Consider the following 27,598-nt stretch of genomic DNA (forward strand, 5'->3'; position numbering starts at 1 on the left):
AGTGAGGACAGGTTCTGGTGGCAGAGGTACCTCACGAAGATGATGTTTGTAGAAATGGACACGATATGGATCTTTAAAAAACATTTGTTTCACATTTGATTTTTTTTCCTATTTTGCTTTACGTCGCATCAACACAGATAGGTCATATGGTGACGAAGGGACAGGGAAGGCCTAGGAGTGAGAAGGAAGCGGCCATGGCCTTAAGGTACAGCCCCCAGCATTTGCCTGCTGCGAAAATGGGAAACCACAGAAAACCATCTTCAGGGCTGCTGACAGTGGGGTTCGAACCCACTATCTCCTGGATGCAAGCTCACAGCTGCGCAACACAAACCGCACGGCCAACTCGTCCGGTTTTCACATTTGAAATTAAACTATTAACAGGTGGAAAGAGTGTCCGTGTTTCTCCAGCAATAGAATTTAGTCTGTGAGCCAAGCAAGCTATATGAATAACATTGGGATAAAATAATTGAAGGGCTTTAGCTGCTTTCAGCATGTATGAAACTGCATCTGGGTCCATCACAAGCACTTTACAACAGTTATTCTCTTGCAGATGTGGCAGGGGACTGGTAAAGGCTAAGGGAGATAACCCTGACAGAAAATCTTCTCTAACATTAGGCCTAGCAAGTCAGTTGGAGAGTAACTGCAATTGCTTTCAACACTTATACGAGCCTCGTATGCAAGCAAAGAACTTTGAGTAGACAACAGCACCCGCAGACCCACGCCAGGTATGATGGCTTACAGCCTGATGATAGGCCAAGCCTTGCAATTGTGCAACAACCCCGGAGAAGACAACACCCTCGAATAGGAACAATCAATGTACTGAGTTTGAGTGGGAAATGTGAAGAGTTATTGAATACCATGGAGAGAAGGAAAATATCAATCCTACGACTGAGTGAAACTAAATGGAAAGGTAAAGGAAAGAAAGAGTTGAGGAAAAACTATACCCTCTACTGGAATGGTAACAACAGAGAGATGAGAAATAGAGTAGGATTGATATTGTCTAAAGAGTTAAATGGTATTACAGAGATCCAGTACATCAATGAGATGATAACAAAGGCAACAGTTTACCTTGGAAAAGAGAAGCTGACACTGATGCAAGTGTATACCCCACAGACGGGTTGCAATTAACATGAAAAGAACAAGTTTCTTGAAGACCTAGAAGGGATCATCAGTGAAGAGAGGGCAATCATCATCGGGGACCTCAACGCACAGCTCGGGACAGACAGGAATGGCTATGAGAAGGAGATGGGACCACATGGCTATGGGAGAAGGAATTCGGAAGGCGAACATCTCCTAGACTTCTGCATAGAAACTGTTTGGTAGTAAAAAGCAGTTTGTTCAACAAAAGAGTCAGTCACAAGATTACTTGTTACAGCTGGGATGGAAAGAGCAAGACGGTCATTGACTATGTCATTACAGATAAAGAAAGACGTGCTATTTGCTTTTACGTCGCACTGACACAGATAGGTCTTATGATGACGAAGGGACAGGAAAGGCCTAGAAATTGGGAAGGAAGCAGCCGTGGCCTTAATTAAGGTACATCCCCAGCATTTGCCTGGTGTGAAAATGGGAAACCACGGAAAACCATCTTCAGGGCTGCTGACAGTGGGATTCGAACCCACTATCTCCCGGATACGAGCTCACAGCTGCGCATCCCTAACCGTACAGCTAACTTGCCCGGTAAGGAAAGAAGTAGACTTGTGACTGATGTCAAGGTGATTCCAAGTGAGAACCTCAATAGCGACCACCGGTTATTAGTAGCAGATCTGAAAGACAATGTACGAAAGATAACAACCAGGATATTACCTAAGATTAAGGTGTGGGAACTACAACAGATTGGAAAAAGGATTAACTATCAGGACCGTATAAGAGGACAACTGCCTACAGAAGATGTGGAGAATCGTGAGGTAGAGTGGACAAGATTTAGAAACACCTTGATAAACGAAGCAACAGAGGTCTGCAGGAAGACAAGTGCGAGAGTAAGGGAAAAAGAGACACCCTGGTGGAATGAGAGAGTAAGATCCTAAATAAAGGAAAGGAACATGACACAAAAAGAATGAGATAGAGAAAAATCCAAACCAGAACAGGTAAGGGATGAGGGGAAGATCAGAGACCTTGAGCAAATTTACTGGGACAAGAAACAGAGTTAAAAGTGTAGTGGAAGATAAGATAAAGGGACATATGCATAAAAATGTAGAACATTCTACAAGCACAAGCATTAAGTAAAAGCAAATGCTTTCAGCAAATACTGGCAAGTAAAAGCATTTGCTTAAATTGATATGAATAACCTTTTGCTTGTGCTGACTAGAAAGTGCTGCAAGTTTTTCCAGCAAATGCTGAATTCTTAGAATATTCTAACTAGCATTTTCTATTCGCGCAAAGCGCGCTGGTTGCCGATAAGAGGTTAGTATAAAAACGTGTTGACCGCCGTAACCATACGAGTTTTGCATTCGGTGTTACTGGTGTCTACAGGTCGTTTCCATTTCCTGCAGTGCATATGTCGAAGATATCAGAAACAGATGTAGAAATTGACGTAAATTTTCACTTTATTTCAATGATCAAACAGTTACCAGTGTTATTAAGTAAATCGTAAACTCCTTCAACGAAAACAGCCAAATTACAAGCTCTTGAACAGTTACGCGAAAGTTGTGAGAAGAATCCCGGGTGGCAATTCACAGCAGATCAGGTGAAAAAAAAAGGATCCATAACATGAAGACCGTAGTGAAAAAGAAGACTGACCGTAACACTACAGGAAACAGAAAGATACAGTTGAAGGAATGGGAGGAGGAACTTCTAAATTTAATGGAAGGACAACAAAATCTATCATTCACTCGTGTACCAGGTACGTCTATTAATTATTTTCTATAACAATTTGCTTAACGTCACACCCACACAGGTAGGTCTTATTGCGACGATGGGATAGGAAAGGCCTAGGAGTGGGAACGAAGCGACCATAACCTTAATTAAGGTACAGCCCCGGCATTTGTCTGGTGTGAAATGGGAAACCACGGAAAACCATATTCAGGGGTGCCGACAGTGGGGTTCGAACCCACTATCTCCCTGATGCAACCTCACAGCTGCACGGCCCTAACCGCACGGCCAACTCACCCGGTGTTCCCATTCAGCACTATGGAGCTCAGACCTCAACAAAAGGTTCACGTACTATACATGTGTACAGTCAAGAACACCGATCACACAAGGAAAGTTAAAGCGTTGCTGCCATTCGTCTCTAGCTATATTGATTTCTTGTGTACGTGACGGAAATTTTATCCAGTGATGTGCTTTTTGAAAAATTTTCTCGCTGACGAAATCAATGGTTCTACTAACAGTACTTTGATGCACTCCCATATCTTCTCCTATCCCAGCTTGGAAACCCGGATCGCCAACAAAACTAAGAAATATCTGCATTCGTTCCTTCGATGTTAACGCGCCACCACGCGTCTCGTCACTTTCTCCCAAGAAAGAGCTCGAAATTAATTCAACATTTTCTTCGTTAAATCTATACAAATGTTTATATGCACGTTCATCAGTATGCCGTCTGGGATTATAGAGTTTCCTGTGTCGGATATTCACAATTTGCGCCATTAAATCAACCAGAAGGTAACACTAAGTCATCACAGAAAAAACTTCAAGCTAACTGAAACTGGCTTGGTAAATCTTAAGCAAATGGTTGCGTAGTACTAGCACATGCTAGGTTTTATTCATGTAGAATTCAGCATTTGCTGGAAAATGAAGCAAATGCTTGCTAGCAAGTAAATACCAGTAAGTAAAGCAACTGCTAGATTATTTTATTCATACTTATTCCAGCATATGCTTACAAAGGAGGTAGCAAAAGCATTTGCTAGACTTTATGCATACGACCCAAAGTGCTGGGAGACATTTACTCAAAAACTGAAAGAAGACAGCAGAGGCAATATGAAACTATTGTTCAGAATGATCAAAAACAAAAGGAATTCAGTTGAAACCATCAAAGCAATTGAGGATCCTAATGGAAACCTGGCCAGGAAAGAAGAGGACATCAGAGAGGTTCTGAGGAATCATTTTGATCACCTATTGAACAGGACAGAAGCAGATCAGAGAACAAAAACCTGCACAGAAGTACCTCCCATTACGTGGGCAGAAACAGACGTAGCCCTTAAGAAGATGCTGCAAGGGAAATCCCCACGAATCGATGAAGTCAGCATGGACATGATTAAAACAGCAGGAGTCTAGGGTTTACACTGGCTACACAGAATGCTCAATGCAGTCTAGAAAGATGGCAAGATACCTACTGATTGGAGCAAGGGTGTCGTTATCCCCCTGTTTAAGGAAATCGCCAAATATGCTCCAACTACTGAGGAAGAACACTCCTTTCTCATAGGCTTTTCTTGAGAAAATCTTAAGAGAGCAGATTGCAAGTCATCTTAAAGCCACAGTTTGAAGAGGAACAGTATGGCTCCAGGCCTAACAGGTCTGTAACAGACCTAATCTTCAGTGTCCGTATGTTAATGGAAAAAATATTGGGGAAAAGGCAAAGATCTGTTTATGGTTTTCCTTGACATTGAGAAGGCATATGACAGCACTGCAAGAGAGAAGATATGGGAATGCCTGAGAAAAAGGAATGTGCCAGAGGGACTGGTGAGGAAAGTTCAAATGCTGTATGAGAACTGTACCAGCTGTGTGCGACTGGGTGAAGGACGTTCATCCTGGTTCAAGACCGAAAGTGGAGTCCAGCAAGGCAGTGCACTGTCCCCATTATTGTTTATCACCATCATGGATGACATAATGAAGAACATCAAGAAAACCTCTGGTGATGTTATGATCTGGGGAGAAACTGAAGAACAAGTACAGTCGAGACTCAATGAATGGAAGGTTAAGTTCCAGGAGTTCAATGTCACGATAAGCGAACTCAAAAGAGTAGTGATGGCAATAAACAGAGAGGAACGACCAGCAAACATCATGCTAGGAAATCATCCACTAGAAAGTGTGGAAAGCTTTACATACCTCAGAAGTGTAATATCTCGAGATACACCAGCCACAAAGGAGGTGGCAAATAGAGTGCAGAAGAGCTCTCAAGTTTACTAACAAGTACGAACACTCCTCTGGAATCCCAAAGTACCAACACAATCAAAGCTGGTGAAGTTCAATCAGTACTTCATATTGAAGGTATTGAAACCTGCACCCTCACTAAGAAAGACTCATTAAGGTTTCAGGCATCCGAGATGAAGTTCCTTAGGTCCACAATTCAAAAAAACCAAACTGGACAAGTTGAGGAATGATATGGTTAGGAAGGAAGCTGGGATTGTTACATCACTGTTAGATCAGATCAGCATGTCCAGACTGAGGTGGTTTGGGCATGTAATGAGGATGGAGCCAACAAGGACAAATATGTTAACTTGGAGCGACATGTGGCAGGGAAACGACGGTGGGAAGACCAAGAACCCACTGGATTGACATCGTAAAGATGGACATTGCAGATTGGAGGAGGACACTAGAGGACGTCATTAACAACAGAACGTATCTCAATAAGACAGAATGGAAGAGGCTCGCCAAGAGTACCCGGGAATCTGGAACTGTAAAATGATGATGATGATGGTGATTATTCTCCGTCTCAGTTGGCCATAGTAGTCGCAAAGAATCGGTAGTGAATCTCGCTATTGTACTACGATTAGTTCTTTCAAGTACTCTGCATGCTAGCAGATGAAGTTTACCAGGTTCATGTAGGCAGAGCTTACCAACTATGAAGTTTGCTATGTTTCAACGATATGCCTTACTTGTTTCGTCTACTGATATAGTTCTCTCCAATGTCACTGTGAACTGAGTCACTGGTTGAGTTGTACAGTGACGGTGAATCGTTTTTAATAAGCGACGATTCACCTGGTACCTTCTAACTCGCACAATATTTTTCCAGAAATGAATGTAAAGCTGGATTATATAATGCAGGACCTCTCAAACGCTCAAAATCTCACGCGTGCAAGTCGAGGTGCAAGATCTCCGTGCACTGTGTATCGGTCGTGCTCGGCTTCGCTCGGACCAACGCTTCGTCTCTGGGCTACTCGGCTAAGCTCGGTGCAACTCAACTCGGACTTGGAGCACTACGGAGCAAGTGTGGAACAGGGAGACAGGGGGAGCGAGCAAGACAGGCATGAGGAAAGAGAGAGTAAGCGCTATTGCTCCAAATCGAGGAGTGGGGGGGGGTCTGCACTCTGGTCAACCAAGTGAAGTCGTCTTTTGCACCGTGCACAGTGCATGCACCCTGAGAGGCCCTGATATAATGGAATACCGCTACACGCCAAAGCTTTAACACATTTTCGGCTGACCTTTGTAATCTCAGATTTGGGTTTTACGTGAGTAAGAAATAGTTGCTTCTGTGGGTCGTGGTCTATTTTGATCTGGTGTGTGCTATCACAGAATGTTGTTCAAGTTGAAGCTTTTTCTCAAACTTCAGTTCTTTTTTACATGTTAAGCACAAAACCACACTACCATCCGTTGTATAGTCACAATTGCCTGAAATAGACTGGATTAATGAAAATAATTCACTACCCTTCTCCTTAGGCATGTTCACTAACTAGCCTATACTCTATATTGGAACATGTACTGTTACACATTTACTAGCATTTACTAAACTGAATATTCTCAAGGAACAGATTTTGAGTACATCTGACTAGCAGGTGGTTGGTAACTGGAGGTGTTGTCAATAACCCCTCCCAATACCCACTACCGGTCAGTCTGTGTATACGGTGGTGAAGACTTTGTGATTACGAGGGGATTGGCAATGGGGGGGTCTTTTGTTTGCTAGGATAAAGTATTCCCGTTGCTTAGACTTGTGACCATGAGGAGGGTTGTTTGGTTTGATAGACCTGCTAGAAAGCAAGTACAGTATATCAGTTACTCAGAAGGTACAGTTTTTATTTATTTATTTGTTTATTTATTTCCTGTAAATTTTTTATTTATATATTTGTGACAAAATGTTCCATAAGCTTATGGCTCGTGATAGTGACAGTACAGTACATACGTTATTTAAGGAGACACAATAATTACATCTCATATACTACAGCTTTGTCAGTAAAGTGACAGGCACATTTTTGGTAATTAAGAGTAGGAAAAATTATCTCTTAAGGGATGCCCAATACATTTGAGACTACCAATTCAGGACATTAGGAATACTAAAATAATCCCCATTTTCATATATATATATATATGCCTTCAGAATATGAACTAACATTCAAAATAAGCCTTTACATACTAGGTGTATGCATTAGTCTTTTCCAGTTTCACAAAGAGATAGTGTCAGCGAACAGTACTCAGCGTATGAATTTGACACATATGTCAGTTTATTCATCTGACATTAACCTACCAACACGCACAAGTTGAGTCTGCCAAACACTAGCGTCTGTGTTGTATCGTTCAATGATCATGTCAACGTCTGTGTCTGAAAAAAAAAGAACATTTGCGGCATACACTGCTTTTCTGATTTAATCAAAAGAAAAAGCCTGTGGAAAGTCATCGTTTGTTGGTAGAACCACATGGTGAACACACTCCATTGATTAGAACTTGTGACATGGTTTCGACAAAGTGCGGAGACAAGCAATTGCAGGCGTTGCTGGATGACCCAACTCAAACTCAACAGCAATTGGCACAAGCATTAAATGTGTCACAAGAAACAATCAGCAGACATTTATGGGCAATGGGGAAGATCAGTACACTCGGTAAATGGGTCCCACCCGATTTGAATGAACGGCAAATGGAAAATCACAAAGTCACTTGTGAAATGCTGCTTCAATGCCATGAAAGAAAATAATTTCTGTACCGAATTGTGACGGGTGATGAAAAATGGATTTATTTTGAAAACCCGAAGCGGAGAAAATCGTGGCTGTACCTGGCAAAGCCGGTCCATCAACACCAACGCCAAATCGCTTTGGCAAGAAGACCATGCTTCGTGTTGGTGGGACCAACTCTTGAAGATTGGCGAAACCGTTAATGCACAATGCTACCGCCAACAAATTATTCATTTAAATCACGCATTGATCAAAAGACAACCGGAATGGGCCAAAAGACATGGCAAAGTGACTATGTTACATGACAATGCGCCGTCTCACACAAAAAACCAGTTAAAGGCACCTTTAAATTGCTTGGATGGGACAATCTTCCGCACCCGCCGTACTTCCCCAATCTGGCACCACCTGACTATCACCTCTTCGCATCAATGGGTCACATGCTTAGAGCAACACTTCAGCAATTTTGACGAAGTTGGAAAATGGCTCGACAAATGGTTTGTTGCAAAAGACAAGATTTTCTGGCTTGGTATTTAATGATTTATCTGAAAGACGGGTAAAGTTTGTAGAAGCCGATGGCCAATATTTTGAAGAGAAAAAAAAAAAATCCCTTGAATATTACGCGTTTTCTTTACCACAAAAGCCGGCAAAAATTTATGCATACACCTAATATGTGAACATGGATTTTTTTTCAAAGCCAGGACTTAGTTATAATGATGTCATGTTTACAATACTCTCTTATTCATGTTCCCTAATTCATATTAACCAGAATGCAGCCAGTTGTTATGTGAACCAACACAGGCATTTAAATAGCCCATTTTATCACATTATCTTCATTTTGTACAACCCCTAACAAGGATGCAATTTTTTTTGGAGACTACCTTTACCTCGTCATCAGAACCGTTTGATGTTGGGCAATATACTTGATCACTGGATCAACTGTCACATACATGGTATGTGTTGATTGTATTGTTGGACCATTCTCTTCACAAGATAATTGCGACTTCATTCCTGGCAACTCACCTAAACTGTGGATTACTCTACGGGCCTGTACTACGACAGCCAGATAAAAGTGCGGTATAAATTTATTTGGCAGTTTGGACATTTATCTGGAAGTTCGGTTGAAACCGCGTACTACGACTTTCGTTTATGTGCAATCTGGGAAAATATTCTCGAGTATAGCTATGCCGAAGTTGGAGAGGCTGTTAACGCTCTTATCTGGGACTTAGCTCTTATCGGGGACGCTGCTGTAAAGAATCAAGATGGCTACTCATGAAGATGAATCTACATCTGCATGATGCTGTGCGAAATTAAGTTGTTACAATGTAATTTATGTATATATTTATGAAGTATGTCATGCTTCCTGTCCAGCTATCACAGAATTCTTAAAAAATTTCCAAGCTAGTAAGTTGTTGCTACTGAGTATATCAGTAATACACAAGCATTCAACAGCATACTTCATAGGTAGCCGTGGTCGTTAGGGCATCAGAGTTTGTTGTTAAGCAGTTTTTCGCGCGTTCGAGTCCCAATAGTCTAACTTTTTTTTACTTTGTAAATGGTCGTCGGTAGGGTACTAGAGGTGACAGTACACATTTCCTAATCATTAAAATGCGTGTCAAAAGCGTGGGTTCTATTCCAAATCTATCCGCGACGCACATATGGAGTAAAGGTATACGACTTTGTTCATGGCGATTCGTCCGTCGAATGAGGATGTTAAGGAGGTTATATTTCTTTTACTTCATAACAACTTGCTACAAAAGTATTTACGCTAAAGTGAGTTAAATGCTTGCCAGTTACTATTCTCACATTGTATTGAAAAGAAAGAAACTAACTACTTATTCAATGAGCAAACAATAAATTGAATTAATAATAAAATTAATGATCCCACGCTGCATCAGTAGCATTAATTACGAATATAAACTTTACTTTCGTCGTAACGCGCAACCTCGTAAATAGTACTAGACAAGAAAAGATACATAACCTGAAACTTTACTTTTGCGTCCAGGTTACATTTTCAGTCTTTTTCTTTTCTATAACAGTTTCAATTTCGTTATACAGTTAATTAATTTTAACATTCCTTCGTATGTGTATATTTCAGTCCTAATTCTGTTTTTGACCTGGACTTCCACATTATAGCTTAATAAGAGTCTGATATTGGATTCTAGTAATACAATTTCAAAAGGAATAGAGCTAAACAAACGAAAACACCAGGGAACACGTATACCACCGCGCTAAATTTCACTATATTTTCAGTAACCTTATTACCAACCCAATAAAAATGTTACTACATCTTCCGCATTACAATCCCGCCATTAAAATCCGTTGGTAGTACGCAAGAAAATATTTAACTTCTAGTTTGCAAAACTGCAGCCTACGTATCTAGCTGTTTATCTGACAGTCGTAGTACAGGCCCTAAATCTGTCTGAATAGAAGTCCTTATTTCCTGGTCATCTCGTCTCACAGCTTAGCAATCTTTATTTGCTAACTTGGCAAGACTTAAGACAGTGTCACTGTTCAGTTGCGTCTTGGTAAGGTATGCCACTCCAACGGACAAGCTGAAATGGCACGCTGTGGGTGAAATGCTGTGCACACACATGCATACACACAGCCTAATAACCAAAAATAGTTGTGATTTTTTTTAAAATCATGTAATCATTATTGTATGTTTCTGTGTTGGTTGGTAGTGTGGTGTGCAGTGTGTAGATGAAGAAATTTGTACTGAGACAAACACAAATACCCAGAGCCAGAGAAATTAACCACACACAGTTAAAATCTTCTGCCCAGCTGGGAATCGAACCCGGGGCCCTCAGATCCAAGGACCAGTACAGTGACCATTCATTTACGGAGCCAGACTCTCACTCTCATTTTCTCAAGGTATGTAAAGAAAAAAATATATTAATTTTTTTACCAGGTGGGATATGAGTCATTATGCAGTAGTAGGCAGCACTAGCCTTTTCCATATCAGTGATATGGCTGATGCAACGTTCTACCTCACTCAGCAGGATAGCATGCTCTGCATGAAGACACCATTCATCTAACACCGACTCAGATTTCTTCAAACTCATATCTGCTACCTGAAATGAAAATATTTCAAAGTTAAATCGAACACAAAGTCAGTGAAAACCTTTTATTTAATGCAATTCATAAAGAAGGTTAACACTTTCAGAAATTCAGTACCAGTAGGTGGTTCATTTTCAAGAATTTTCTTCAAATGTTCCACAACCAATAATAATAATAATAATAATAATAATAATAATAATAATAATAATAATAAAGAACATCAGGAAGACATCGTCATGTGTATAAGAAAAAGGTGCCTGGTCTTCTGTGGGCACCTAACCTGCCTGAACCCTGCAGACTTACCAGAAGGATCTTGGCTATTACAGGTAGAGGAAAGGCATCCACGAACAAGTGGATCCCTTCGGTCAAGTCGGATCTGGAACAACTGGGGATCCTACACGAGTCCATACATGACTGCCCAGTTTCCAGCGGGGAATTTCTCCGAAGTCACTTATTAGTAGGAAGAATACAGGGACTAGCAGACTTATGTGGATAGAAAGCTGGCTCACAGCCAGAAAATGAAGGAGTACTCACAGAGGAGAAAACAGAAGGCTGAAGTAACGAGATGATATGAGTTCTGTGGTCCTCGGTAGGCCCAAACAACAAATAATAACAATGATTATTTTATGTCCCCAGTAACTGAACTTCTACGGTTTTAGCGACATGCCAGAATTTTGTTATGCAGGAGTTCTTTTATGTGCCACTAAATCTTTTGACACAAGGTTGACGTATCTGAGCACCTTCAAATACCACCAGACTGAGCTAGGATCAAACCTGCCAATGTTGGGTTCAGAACGCCAGTGCTCTACCACCTGTGCTACTCCTTCAGCAGTAAAAAGTGTTAAATGGACAACATGGGGTCTACCACAGAGAAGGCTTTTGTTGTAATGGAATTTGAAGTCAGCGATGGTAATGCAGCAGTTTCCACATAAGAAACCCCGGTCAAGAAGATTATGATTTGTAAGTGATGCCTCTATATGAGGAAGAACAGTGGCATCTGTGACCACGGAAGAGAGGGTGGATCAAGGGAGAGAACTGCACGAGATCCGTATGCCCCCAATGCCAAGAAACAATATTCTGAAACAGCGCATTACCCAAACAGTTTCACCTGACAAGCTGAACTGTGCATGTGGCAAAAATTGTAATATCATGTAATTATAATTTTTTTTGAAAGTGTGAACCTTCTTTAGGATTAACGCTGTATTAGACAGTAAATAGGACATTACTCTTAAGAAACATTATACATCATAGTGAATACAGGGAATGTATTGTACTGGGATTGACCTAATATTTCTTAAATAAAATAAGTCACAAATAATTTATCAAGTATTAGCGAGTGTACAGTATTTTCAGTGCTAATAATAAGGAAGTCTCACAGGACTGAGTAGTCAACCCGCCACAATGCTACCTTCGTCATTGCACAGCCAACACGGGGTCAAGAGCAGGTTGCGCCATATGATCTGGAAACGCCCATGCCCAAACAAAAATTTGCTTTTCATTTTTCTCTAATATCGGATCATTTAATTAATTATGCTGACTTTCCTTCCCAACATTTCCCCACATTTTTTACTAACTCTGTCTATTGTAATTCTACTCAGTCAGATCAAATTAAACACCTGTTAAATTAATTTTCTGACATTACTTCCCCTCTTGGCACCGTAAAATATTTTCAAGCTCATACTGATTTAACTGATTCTACTCCATTTCGTTCTTCTCATTATTTGAGCCCTCCTTGCATGATCTTGAATCAACTAGTTGATAAAATGCTGGAAGACAAAAGTATTATTCTATCTTCCTCAAATTATGCTTCACCAGCCTTTACTGTTGACAAGACTGATGGATCCTCTCCATTTATCATAGATTATCGAAAACTCAACTCCCGCATACTTTATGATGCGTACCCCATGCCTGAAGTACAGTCCGCTTTTCAGCATTTTTCAAATTCCAAATACTTTACTCTTTTCGATTTTAATTCTGCCTACAATCAAATTCCCCCTGATGAAGTTAGCTTCCGTTGCACAGCTTTCATCACCCAGAATGGTTTATACCAATTTCGAAAAGTCCCCTTTGGTTTGAACCTTGGCTCCCAAATAATGCATTGCTTTGTCGATTCTCTTTTTCCTGATCACAAGTATAAATACTTTTTTCCTTTTACTAATGACATTTTAATTTATTCACCAGACTGAGTCTCATTTCCAACATATTTGTGAGGTTTCGGTTCGTTTGCGTTCCATAGGCCTTACCGCCAACCCCTTCAGGGCTTCGATTGTTAAAACATCTAACAAATTTTTGGGTCACATTCTTTCTTCTCAAGGAGTTGCTGTTGATCCAAATAGGATTTCAGCTATTCATCGTGTTCCTCCTTCCAAAAATTTAAAGCAATTAAGATCCTTTATGGATATGGTTGGTTTCTATGGGAAATATATTCCACACTTTTCCCAACTTTCCGAACCCCTCAATTTGCTTAAGCGCAAAGGCATTAAATTTCATTGCGGTGAACCTCAAGAAATTGCCTTTCACACTTTAAAGACCAAATTAGCTCAAGCTCCCTTCTTCCAGCTTCCTGACTTCGATGCCACCTTCGAGCTTTCCACTGATGCCTCTAAAGTGGCTATTGGTGACGTCTTACAGCAAACTAAGAATGGTCAAACTCTTCCAGTAGCTTAATTTAGCCGTATATTGTCTCCCATACAGCGCAAATATTCTATTTACAAGTGTGAAACTCTCGCCCTGCTATTAACTATTGAACATTTTGCTGATTATCTTGACCCTAGGGAATTTGTGGTAACCATCAAGCTATTTCTTGGTTGTTAAATAATGCTCCTAAAATCAGTACAACTGGTTGCTGGCTACTTAGATTATCTCATTTTAAATTTTTGCTTTAATTTGTATCTGGTTTTCAAAATTCTGTTGCCGATGCTTTGTCTCACCTATTCAATGATAACCACGATAATCTTTCTGAATTGGATCAGCTCCTTTTTGATATGGTAAATGCAATTTTCCCCTCTCACTGATTTTCCCTTATTGTTTCAATCTTGTCATCAACATCAAAATGATGATCCATACTATGTACAACTCAAAACTGAAATTGCTTCTAAAACTTATTCTGGCCCTTTTCATCTTCTTAACCGTTTACTGGTCTTTAAACCCACTCCGAAATTCACCCCTCGACTTGTACCCCATCTGCTTTGCGATCTTTGGTTTTTCAGTATTTCCAAGGCTCCCCTACTGGGGGGCATTTTGGCATGGCTAAATCGTACTCCCATCTGGTGTCCCTATTTTTTTCCTGGCCTAACTTGCGCAAAGAAATATGACTATTTTTACCTCAAAATTATTTTATAATTTCTGTTTCTCTTATAGCCAATGGCCGTAGCCGTGTTGAAACACCGGATCCTGTGAGATCTCCGAAGTTAAGCAACATTGGGTGTGGTCAGGAGTTGGATGGGTTGCCACGTGCTGTTGGTGGGGGGTAAGGGAATGGAGGAGCGGAAAGGAACTGGCCACCCTACCGCACGTAAACTCCGGCTCAGGAACACCTCTGCGGAGGTTAGGACCTGCCTTCGGGCAGAATAACCCTTACCTTACTTTTCTCTTATAGTATTAAGAAGATTTGTACTTCTCCCTATCACCCTCAAGCTAACATAGCGGAGCGGTACCGTACACATTTGAAAGTTCACCTTTCAATTTTTCATTCTCACGACTAAAAATTATGGGACTCTGAACTTCCTCATTTCGCTTTAGATGATGACGATGCTTGTTGTTTAAAGGGGCCTAAAATCGAGGTCATCGGCCCCTAATGGTACGAAATTGACAACAAAAAATTCAAAATCATCCACTGACCCCACTGACCAAAATAAAAAAAATCGTCATGAAGAAGGAATGAATGGACATGAACCAAAAAACAAAAAACAACAAAAAATGAGCAAACAAAAAAGGAGTGAATCCAACAACAAAAAAAAAAAAAGATCATAGATAATTTATTACTGACCAAGGGACCACTCATGAAGCACAATCCTGAATCGAGGATGCTTGATGTCTACAGGGGTCCAAAATCCAGGTCTAAGGCCCCTCAGAATGGTACATGTCACGAGTAAAGTAGAACCATGGTATTTGTCATGTTGGGGTACTAATCGAAAGTAGCGAAGACTCACAGTGTTCCACAAAAGATGGTACTACTCACAAGTATTGTACTTCGTATAGGTAACGCAAACCTATGGTGTTTCTCACACAATGGTGCCACTCATAGCCAACGCAAACCGATGAGGTTCCTCACCTAGGTGTACTAACCACACGATCCTGTGGTGTTCCTCACATAGTGGGTACAAATCACAGGCAACGCAGACCCACAGTGTCGCTCATATAGCGGTACAACTCACAGGCAACGCCCAGACCCGCGCTGTTGCTCACATGGGTACGACGCACGGGTTCTGGAAACCCACAGGGGAACCAACTCTCTGCTGCTACTAATCACAAACCTATTTTGTACCTAATGTAGTGGCACAACTCGCAAGTACAGGCAACCCATGGTGTTCCCCGCGTGATGGCACGAATCAAAAGCAGTTTCATGGTTCTAATTCAATCATCCCTAGCTCTCCCCCTTTTAGTCACCTCACGACAGGCAGGGGATACCGTGGGTATATTATTCGTCTGCGTTTCCCACCCACAGGGGGTAAAGAGATAGAGAAAAGAAGAAGAAAGAAGGGATCCGTCACTTCGAAAGATGAAGTAACGGACGAAGAAAGGCAAAGGCTACAAAGGGCGTGAAATGAAAGACTCCCTAGGCCTCGAATGCTCTAATACCGTCGGGGTCGGAAAAGAACAAGAGTTGACCAAGGAAGATCGGACAGGATAGACGGAAGTGAGGAGCCTGGCACAAGTAAGTGGAAGCAATGCCAAGACTCAGCTAAGGGCCACGTGGTTGCCAATCCACACTCCCAAGTTGAGAGCCCCTTGAGCCCCTGTTAGTCGCCTCTTACGACAGGCAGGGGATACTGCGGGTGTATTCTGCATGAGCGTCCCCCATCCGCAGGGGGTTGTGTGTTTGGTCCGCGAGAGGCTACTGGAAACCCCCAGGCCGAGTTCATGACTCATACTAATCACAAACCATTTCGTACCAAATATAGTGGTACAACTCGCAAGTACAGGCAACCCATGGTGTTCCCCGCGTGATGGTACGAATCAAAAGTAGTTTCATGGTTCTAATTCAATCATCCCTTGGTCACCCCTCACGACAGGCAGGAGATACCATGGGTGTATTATTCGTCTGCGTCCCCCACCCACAGGGGGTAAAGAGAGAGAGAAAAGAAGAAAGAAGGGACCCGTCACTATGAAAGATGAAGTAACGGTCGAAGAAAGGCAAGGGCCACGAAGGGTGTGAAATGAAAGACTCCCTAGGCCTCGAGTGCTCTAATACCGTCGGGGTCGGAAAAGAACAAGAGTTGACCAAGGGAGTTTGGACAGGATAGACGAAAGTGAAGAGCCTGGCACAAGTAAGTGGAAGCAATGCCAATACTCAGCTAAGGGTCCTGTGGTCGCCAATCCATACTCCCAAGTTGAGAGTCCCTTGGGCCCCTGTGAGTCACCTCTTACGACAGGCAGGGGATACCGCGGGTGTATTCTACATGTGCGTCCCCCACCCGCAGGGGGTCATTTCGCTTTAGTTCTTAATGCTATGATTATTAATTTGACCTCCTTTCTACTGCTAAATTGCTTTTAGGTAGAGATTTTCACACACCCTTATCTCTGAATTGAGATTTACCTACCCGCTTGGAGGCTACTCCTAATCAGCTTACCAATACTCGGTTTGAATTGGCTCTCACTATACTGCGTCAATCAAGGGATGTTCATAGGCGGACATGTGACACGCGGCTCTGCCTGGCAAGGTTTAGGTTATCTGATCTGGTTCTCTTAAAAATCCACCCCCAAAGTTCTGCAAGAGAACCAGATCTCTGCTAAGCTTTGCCCTTGTTGGCTTGGTCCATACCGTATTTTTTCTTTTCTCTCTCCTGTCACTGCGCTCTTTCAGCTCGTTTCAAATCCTTTGGAAATTAAACAAGCTCATTTTTTGCAATTAAAATAAATTTTCATCATAACCGTTTTCTTGGCTCACTACTGTTTTTGGTCCTCCACACACCACCACCTCAACCTGGACTCCCCATGGATGGACGTCTAATCCTTTCTTTTCTCTTTTATTATATATCCCCCATGGGACTCCTCCTAATCAACATTATAGAGGACCTAATTTAAGAGCCACATAAATATTTTCGTTTTCTTTTCTTAATTAAATCAATTTGATTCCTCTTTCTTGTTAAAAACAATAAATGAAAAGTTATTGTTATATATATATATTTCCAAATTAGATTTTTTCATGAAACTACTTGTATTGTGAACCCCTTTTCCCTTTCCATCGATCCACTTATTCCCTCCCTTTCTTTTCACCCTCCCACCTCTGCTCTTGTTCTCAACTGTTACCTCTTCCTATTTTGCTTCTTTTTTTTTTTTTTTTCAGTTGTTTTCCCTTTTCCTCCTTCCCTCTCATCGATCACCATTGCTTCTCCGAGATCAACACCACTCGGAGAGGATTCATCTTCAACATCAATATTTTTGGACATAGTCTCCTTCTGCTGAGGGGGAAAGGAAGGGGGATGGGTGTGTGTGTGTGTGTGTGAATATGTAATGTCCCCTCCCGAGCTACTGTCTACGACACACACGCACATATATGGACATACCTTGTTCACTGGTTCTCCCGGCCATCTCTTCTCGGCGTCAGCTACTGTACTGGTGAGCATCAACTTGCTCTGGGCCGCCTGTTACGTCATATCACCACATCACACCTGCCAATCTACACCTCGTGATACTTCCAATATGATCTCCACGCCAACTCTCTGTTATAGAAACTCGCAATTTTTCCCAACTCATCAGTCCGGTGTTCTGGTGTTGGTGTGTGGAGGCTCTTAATTGCTTTCTTCGCAGCGTGCTGGTCACGCTGATTTTAACTGGAACTCTTTCTACAAGGCAGATGGTGAGCTAAGAATGTTACCCAAATTTTAATATCTTTTCAGCAGCCCTTTTGGTATTTTCACCGGGCCATTTAAAAACTTTGAATTCTTCCCATGCCATGGCAACAGTGTTTTACCATGAAGATTTTGAGTGCCTGAAAATGCAGTGACTGACTCAGTGGAAAGTTCTATTCGTCCTTAGTGATTCCCCCTTAGTTTTATTTTCATTTTTATTTTTTGTTGTTGCTTATTTTCCCATTTTATTGTCTTCCCTTTTCTCTTGCTGATTGAGCTGCACATCCCTTTTTCGCCTTCCTCATCCCTAACCTTTTCCCATTCGGGTTTTCTGTTTTCTTTTTTGTATAAATCTCTACTTTGATGTCATTTGTATTCAATTTTGCATTTATCCTATGAACTCCATTTTCAAAACAAAAGAAAAACATAACTAGCTTTGTACTGACTTTTATCTTGGTGTTTCAATCTTTCCTTTTTTTGTTTTTTTTTTGGTCTTCTTTGTAAATTATTTTTGCAATACAACAATATATTCATTTATTAAAACACGTCCAATATTTTCACTGTTTTGTAGCTACAACGGCCCTCTTATTTTCTTTCACACGTTTTCCTGGCATTATTTAGTAAGACTACGATCCTTTACAATCAAAATTATTAAACTATCGCAACAATACCTATGCCTTGATTTGACACTTGTTTCTTTCCAATACTTATGTAATTAAATCTGTACATCTAAGCTGGGGGTCTTTAAAATTTTTCAAATGCAACAATTAGGATAAAGCAATCATGTGATTCAGATCTAAGGTGAATGAACCAATTATTATCTGTCACAGGAATATTTAGAAAGTGAATCCCCTCAGAATCCCTTTCTTTCTGGATTACTTTGACAGGACTTTCTAAATATTTCATCTTTTCCATGCCTTTTGGAATTTAAATTTCTTCCCTTCCAATTGCAATGAAGTATGTAGCTCCTATAAAATTGGGCATTCAATCCCCAGTAGGAAGAGTTTTCTTTTCAGAGTGTTCATGCAGTGAATTTTCTAGGCCTCTCCTTGAAATTTCCTGCAAACTTTTCTGTTCTTGTTTTTGAATGCAAGTTTAGGGTTGGCCGCTTTTAGCTTTAGTTTAGCTCCTGTTTTTGTTCTGCAAATATGCCTGCTTAGGATGTTACCAGAGTGTTGGAAAGTAACTGAGTAAAACAAATTGAATTACTTGTAAAAAATTCATTTTTTGTAATTTTTACTTGTAATACTTACTTTTCACAAAAGGTTCATGTAATTTTACTCATAATTTATTTCTTAAAATAAAATTTTAATAGTTCCATTCTAAAATCGATATACATCGCATGGAAGCAGTAACTGGAAGAAATTAAGTGATGATGAAGGGGTAACTTGTTCAGTTCAACAACAGGAGAACCAGTAGCTTCACCAATGTTTTTTTTTTTTTTTTTTTTGCTAGGGGGCTTTACGTTGCACCGACACAGATAGGTCTTATGGCGACGATGGGATAGGAAAGGCCTAGGAGTTGGAAGGAAGCGGCCGTGGCCTTAATTAAGGTACAGCCCCAGCATTTGCCTGGTGTGAAAATGGGAAACCACGGAAAACCATTTTCAGGGCTGCCGATAGTGGGATTCAAACCTACTATCTCCCGGATGCAAGCTCACAGCCGCGCGCCTCTACACGCACGGCCAACTCGCCCGGTGCTTCACCAATGCTGTATGAGGAACTTCTCCCTTATTTGCAAAGACATCAACTTAACCCACAATATTCTTCAATGCTGGAGAGGTTGTTAAACACAGGTATTCATTCAAGTGCCCTTTTAGAGAGTCTTTTCAGAAGATGCAAGGATGAACTTTTCCCGAGGAGGTCGAGGGTTAGCGATGAAAATTTTAATATTAATTTATTTTGAAATGGTAAATTATTTAAAATGTGAAAAGTGTCAGTGATTCATTATCATTTCATCCTCATCATGATGTGCAGGTCACCTACGGGCGTCAAATCAAAAGACCTGCACCTGGTGAGCCGAACATGTCCTCGGACACTCCCAGCACTAAAAGCTATACGCCATTTCATTTCATCGTTACAATCCACGGTCAATCGCATCGAGCTGTGGTGGTAGATCCAACTGTTTGTTTTGAAAAAGATGTTAACCCTTTCCACTTGAATAGGGATGTATCACGTAAAACTTGTCCGCTAGGCAGCGTAATGGTAGTACCCGGTATGCGCTTTCGTTGCTCGATTGTTTTACATAAGACATATGAAGTATTACTACATTTGCGAGCATCGAAACAAAACTTTTGCTTTAAATGCATTAAAATGGAGTTATCATATTCTGCTAATGTTTTCAACAAGACGGGAAATGGTATAGGTGCAATGACGATTGCAGATTTTGAAGCAGAATTGAAGAAAAGGGGCGTAAAAATGCAAGAGTTGATTGAAAAGTACCAGTAAGGAATAAATGCAGCAACTCCTTCTTTTAGCGTTTTTGTTAAGATTGAATTCTTAAAGTACAAATAGCATTTTGAAAACATTCCTAATGCGGTATTTTTTCCTTTTCTTTGCCGGTTATAGGCGTACATAAGGCACGACACTGGTGTGACAGCAGTGGCTGGGGCTACATCCAGTACGACTGAACTTCATTTCCGTGTAGTGCACGAGTTTCAGGATCTTGTTTCGGATCATAAGACAAATACCGGTATAAAAATTTCAAATTTGGAAGTAATGTTCAGGAAGTCTAAAATTGATGGCTCCAATGTCAAATTATAGGTCACTGTGTGATTCAGGGTACCGTACCGCACACGGTGTTATGGCTGTTTTCCTACTTCTATATCTTCTTGCTCTCGGAGTTATTTCCAAGGTACCGGTGCCATACCATGACAATATCGAAGGTACTGCGTTCTCGTTAAGTCTTCGTCTTTCGCCTAAAATTATTGAAGTAGGTCATATTAACTTTTCAGAATGTACTACCTTATTATAAAATTATTTCTTAATTAGTACTAATTTGCTTACTTACCAGTTTCAGTAATGACAGTCTTCAACTGTAAAATGTTTCGAGCAGACTTTGATATAATGAGTCGTATTTTTATTTAGTAGGTCCTGCCTACGAATCGCATGCAACCACTTTTTACAGAAAGCATCTTGCTGAGGAAATTGATGGTATGAATACAGTCGACCTTGATTTTGGGACACTGGGACACAGCAGTAGTCAGGCATCACAATTTTCTTGTCATCTTTGTTGTCGTAACGATATATTAAATCTTTAACTTCAGCATTTAACTAGGTAACTTCCATTAAAAATACATACAAACACATGACGATCGACAAGCGCATACCGGGTACTACACGTGAGACATCTATCGGTAGTGTTTCAGTACATCCCTATTATTTGTAAGTCCAAATTTCTCCGAAGTCGTATTCATTTCTGTCAGCATTCTTCATATTTTAAAACCTGGTATTAAGTACTGGTTGTAACAACATATACAGGAAGGAACTACAAAATTAATGAATGTATGGTATTTACATGACACAAAATAATGTTTTTCACTTTGTTAAGGGTATGTCTTGAGTCTGTGGAAGCGGTCAAAGCAAATGCCTGGATGGAGCCCTGGTTGCTTCTCACAGGTTTTACAGAAGTGGACTGTCTCTCGCCTCCCTCCAACAACTTTCCTGTCACTGCAAACCTTGCAATTCTTAGTTTTTCCTTCGGAATGAGGGTACAGCAGGTGCAGCTTGCCATTCAGCCTCACTTATTCATCTTTTGAGGAAGGTCTTCCCCCTTTACTGTTCTGTGTGTTCTGCACATTTCCTACAAGTTGCCATACCAAGTTTTTCCTGAACTTCAGATGGGTCATTCCATTGTTACCTTATTTGAAGTGTGGGAAGGCATTCACTATTGTGATCTCCAGAAGCCAGAAGAAAATTTTTCTCCACCACTTCACTGACTTACGTGTGAATGGGTATGAGCTAGCATAGTGGTCACAAAGATCAACGCCCCCCACGCATTGATTATAAGCACATGACAATAGGTTTCTCTACAATTTCCTCGGCACCTTTTCTTTGCACAAAGTGAGTGTAATTGTCACAGAAAGTGGACACCATTGCAATAATCCGCTTCTCCTTCCAAACCAAGCATGAAGTGTTATCTGTTTGGAGTGCGGTAATGTCATGTCCTTTCATTCTCTCTGTTGCAGCTTTTCTCACTTGAAATGGCAGACCTCTCCTATTTATCATTACAGTGCTTGTAATACGGATCTTTAGTTTCAGTAGCTCAGCTGCAAGGTCGTAACTAGTATAGAACCGGTTCGCAAAGACATGAAACCCAGTTTCGTTGGTGGCTTGCAAAACTTTTGTAACCAAATTAAGAACTATCCTGCAAGTGAAGGGTAAATCAGGCCTAAGAAGCGATTGTGTAGTTATTGAAGCATAATATGGTTCAATCGCACATACGTATCCAGTACTTGAGTCTGACAGTACATAAATACGGAGTCCTCACCTAACTGGTTTCAGCTTATTGTAACATTTGAACACGACACGACCCTTGAAGCCTACAGTGCTTTTATCAACACTCAGATTCTTTTCTGCAATGAAGTGTTCCCTGAATTTTGTGTCCAGGCACAACACTATATTTCTCACCTTCAAAACTCTAGATTGTGGGCCTGCCATATCAGCATCAGGGGAAGAAACATTGAGATTTAAAAATATCTGTAGAAATCTATCTCTAGAGAACACAGCTTTGTAGAACACCTGCTTTTTCAACCAGTCTTCACTAAAATAATCCTGCATTTCTGCCTTACTGTTCATCCCCAGTTGATAATTACACAAGCTCTTCTAAAATCACAGCTTTCCAAGAAAACCAGATCTCTTCTGAAGTGGAATATTTTGCTGTATTTTCATTTTGGCAAATTTGTTTGTTTCATGGACAATAGGGGTTAGCAACTGATCAGTAAAAAATAGCTGCCAGTACCCTAGTTCTATTTTAGGTCTATTCCACAACTTATGAATCCACTGACTAACCTGTAAGGAAATTTGGGTAATCCTGCATCACCAGTTCTCCACGATCTCTAAGGTATGTTTGAAGTCAGCACTGTATGACTGGGACAACAAGGACAAGTCATAATATTATCGCCTCCTCCATGATTTCTTGCGACGCTGATATCAATCTCGTCACTTGAATCGCTAATGGATATATCACTTTCATCGCCAGATTCAAAATGTTCTCACATTCAGAGTCACTATAATCAAAATCAACCGAAATAGATGCAAGAATCTCAGCTTTGGTCAGACTGTGTGCCGCCATGTTGTTTCACTGCGACTGCTTTCCATTGTCAAGGAAACTGAGCAAAAGCAAAGAGAAACTAACACACTCCTATTTTGTGTCTTTCGGTTTCCAGAAGGAACTAGCACTTACTAAACGAAGTACAAAAGCCTTAGCATGCCAGCTAACCTAGCAATGACCGGCGAAACATTGTGTCGAATCAGGGTCGACACACGAGCCCTAACGCTAAGTGATGGCTGTCGGCCTCAGGTCGACACACAAGTGGAAAGGGTTAAACAAGCCAGTGATGTTAACTCTGAAAAGAACATCATCTACAAACCATGTATCCTGTACCTCAGTAAACACTACAAAATCTGTTCAAACAGATGGTCTGTAATAGGCATGCTATTTGGTTGCAGAGGTAGTGTAACCAAGTACACAGGGTCTTATGAAGGGGTTGGGTAATCACCCTAAACACCATTTCTATAACGCATAGGTCACAGCATTTTACAGATTCTGATTTGTGCTATTCACAACACTGTTGTGGGTCATTTTATTCTATATAGTAGTATGTACATTTCTAATAATTTAGCTTCCATTCAGAATTCAGGGTTATGATAGTCCTCACAATTTGTGAAGTGACATCATGTTGGAATATATACAGTATACATTCCAAATTGTATTTTTACTGATTACTTGGGAAGAAATAACTTGTAATTGTAATTGAGTAAAATATTTCTCAGATAACTTTAATTCAGCCAAATTACTTTTTCCTTTTACCTTTCCCAGCACTGGATGTTACACACATCAAAAACAGTTATGCATCAACTGCATATGCTAAACACATTCCTCCTCCACCTACACTGACATGATGCGAAACACCTCGTCCTTTGAACTGTCTAAGCATGTAAACAAACTTGCGTATAGCCCCTTCTATCACAAGCACACCCATTTCGTTGAACATTGGTGAGGCAGTAATATGCATACTTTCGTTCACTGTGTGGACATTCTGTGACAAGATGATGGATGCCTATGTTTGATCGCCCAAAGATTGTTGCTTTATGGCAACAAGGACTGTCAAGAAGAGACGTTGCGATGCTAATAGCAGTGAGCCAGAGTGATATGGTATGGACCTAGAAGAGTTTAAAAAAAAAAAAAAGGTAGTGTTCGTGACTTACCCTGTAATGGTTGCTCTAAGGCAACAACTATGGTAGATAACCGGTATATGGCTCTTCTAGCCCACAGGAACTTTGACCGCACTGATACCATGATTAACTTTGACATTATGGTAGCCACCGGGAGGCAAGTGTCCAACCACACTGAACGAAACGGACTCCACAACACCTCTCTATATTTGATGATGATGATGCTTGTTGTTTAAAGGGGCCTAACGTTTAGGTCATCAGCCCCTAATGGTACGAAATAAGACAAAATATAATGAGCATCCGGGAGATAGTAGGTTCGAATCCCACTATCGGCAGCCCTGAAGATGGTTTTCCGTGGTTTCCCATTTTCACACCAGGCAAATGCTGGGGCTGTACCTTAATTAAGGCCACGGCCGCTTCCTTCCAACTCCTAGGCCTTTCCCATCCCATCGTCACCATAAGACCTATCTGTGTCGGTGCGACGTAAAGCCCCTAGCAAAAAAAAAAAAAAAAAAAAAATATATATATAATGACAAATTAAAAGTCCAAAATCCTCCACTGACCAGAATTCAAAACAAGAGGACAAAGAATGTATGGATGGATATGAATTTAAAACAATCAGTGGATCCGACCCGCAGTGCCTCACATTCACAGAAACTGACGTAAAACAATAGTATTACTGACCAACTGACTGCTTCTATAGCATAATACTGAATCGATGATGCTTGTAGTCTAAAGGGGTCCAAAATCCAAGTCTTCGGCCCCTCATAATGGTACTTATCGCTATGAAAGTAGAACCATGGTATTTGTCATGTTGCGGTACTAATCAAAAGTAGTGTAGACTCGCGGTATTCCACACATTATGGTACTACTCACAGGTAATGAGCACATGTAACACAGACCTAAGGCGTTTCTCACATTGCGGCGCCATTTACAGGCAACGCAAACCTATGGTGTTCTTCACAGAAGTGTACTAACCACAGGGACTCTTACTATCCTGTGGTGTTCCTCACATAGTGGGTACTAATCATAGGCAAGCCAGAAACATGGTGTCGCTCATATAGTGGTACTAATCACAGGTACTGTAAAACCCAGCCGGAAGCACACACTGTCGCTACTAATCACAAACTTATTTTGTACCCAACATATTGGTCCTACGCACAAGTAAAAGCGACCTATGGTGTTCCCTGCATGGTGGTAATAATTACAAGTAGACTCATGGTTCTAATTCGATCATCCCTTGGTCGCCCCTTCTAGTCACCTCTTATAACAGGCAGAGGATACCGTGGGTGTATTCTTCATCTGCGTCCCCCACCCACAGGGGGTAGGGAGAAAGAAAAGAGAATGAATCCCTCACTTCGAAGAATGAAGTAACGGACGAAGAAAGGCAAGGGCCACAGAGAGCGTGAAAATGAAAGACTCCTGAGGCCTTGAATGATCTAATATCGTTGGGGTCAGAAAAGAACAAGAGTTGACCAAGGAAGGTCAGACAGGATAGATTAAAGTGAGGAGCCTGGTACAAGTGGATGCAATGCTAGGACTCAGGTGAGAGCCCCGTGGTCACCAAACCACACTCCCAAGTTCCCTTTTAGCCCCCTCTTACGACAGGCAGGGGATACCGTGGGTGTATTCTTCGTCTGCATCCCCCACCCCCAGGGGGTTCTCTGTATTTGATACGGCTATGAAGAAGCCCAGCCTGAAAATTCAGACACCATGCTGAACGGTACAGATGGGCATAAACTCGCCAAGAATGGAGTATGGAAAATTGGCACAAAGTTCTCTTCACAGATGAATGCCGCATATGTCTGATACCTGATGACCATCAACAATGTGCATAAAGGGCACTTGGTAATGCTGCACACCAGAGACATCCCATCCATCTGAGTAAATCAAGGTGGTGGATCAGTGATGTTCTGGGATGGCATCAAGTGGGGGAGTTTGACTATATTGTTGTACATCCAGGGCACACTCAATACTCCCCAACATGGGGATAAAATTCTCCAACCCATCATTGAACCATTTCATCAGCATTTTGGGGAAGAAGTTTATGGAACACAATTTGTGTGTCCATCGTGCAGGCATCATCAATAATTTCATCTATCATGAGGGTATTGTCTGACTGAATTGGTCTCCATGTTCTCCAGATATGAATCCCATGGTGGTACATGCTTGGGATGGATTGAAAAGAGCTATGCAAACATCCTGCCTCACCACGAAATCTGAGGGAGTTACGCAGGATTGCTACAGAAGAAATGGGATAAATTAGACCAGCAATAGTTAAATGAACTTGCGGTTAGCATGCCATGTAGGGTGCTGGCTTCCATTCATGCAAGGGGATATGTTACTCTGTATTGAATAAGGTTGTTTGTTAGCTTATAGTCAAAGTGATTTGTTTGGTGTTGGTTGGCAATAAACTGGAAGATGAGTTACTTTTGTAGTGCTACTTTAACATTGTACAAAATGCCTGAGAACTTCTGTCTGATGGGTGATGCTTTTGATGTGTGTATTTTCTTGCTAGGGATTCTGTGTGATGTACAGCACATTTTTTTTTTTTTTTTTTTTTTTTTAAAACTTGTGAAAATACAGTATATCTTGGTGATCTGTTGATTCTCATTATTTCACTATTCCTATCCAGTTCTGCACCCAGCACTTCATATACTGTTTTAACACTGATCATTACAATCATCGTCCTTTAACTGCCTCCAGTTGCTTGCCGTGCAAGAGCACTCTCCCTTTCTGTTCATCTAGATGTTTGTTCCCCTTATCTCCCCTAGTTTTCTCGAGCACTAACCTTGGGAATTTCATTTCTCCAGCTTGGAGTTTGCTGTTGTGTCTATTGTTAACAGTAAAAGGTTCAAGGCTGTTTGGGGTGTTACCCGGAACATAATCATTTTGAACACCCCTTTTGAACAAATAACAGTACGAAGTTTTTATGCTAATTGCCTATAATGATGATGATGATGATGATGATGATGATGATGATCAGTTGCCATCAAGGCGAAGTCAACTCCTGGCGACTGCATGGATGGACCGCCTCTAAATATTTTTGTCTTCAACCATATACTTCAGAGCCTTTAGTGACATGTTAATGTTGAACTGGATGGAGTCTATCTATTGGAGTCTATCTATATCAATGCTGGTCGCCCTTGTCTCTGAGACCAGCTTCCCAAGCATAACAGTCTTTTCCAATGAATAAGAGCATATCATAATGTGCCTACAGTGTATGTTTAAACCTTTCCCACGGAATATTTGACTCCCTGTCAGGTGAAACCTAGAGTATTAATTTGCTTGTCAGGTATAGTTGTGGAGTACCTTCACTAAATAATTTATTCTGTAAAAACCACTTAAGATATCACTTTCAAATTTTGTAACAATG

General features: G+C 41.0%; 1 protein-coding gene across 1 annotated transcript in view; it reads right to left on the reverse strand.

The window, feature by feature from the left end:
- Window positions 1-27,598, reverse strand: part of rod (rough deal) — a 404,971-nt gene that overhangs the window by 105,651 nt on the left and 271,722 nt on the right. The window contains exon 20 of the mRNA XM_067146037.2: window positions 10,663-10,828. Coding sequence (XP_067002138.2) covers window positions 10,663-10,828 — 166 coding nt within the window. The remainder of the gene's footprint in view (window positions 1-10,662; window positions 10,829-27,598) is intronic.

The sequence above is a fragment of the Anabrus simplex genome, chromosome 4 (assembly GCF_040414725.1).
Source record: "Anabrus simplex isolate iqAnaSimp1 chromosome 4, ASM4041472v1, whole genome shotgun sequence".
Lineage (NCBI taxonomy): Eukaryota > Metazoa > Arthropoda > Insecta > Orthoptera > Tettigoniidae > Anabrus > Anabrus simplex.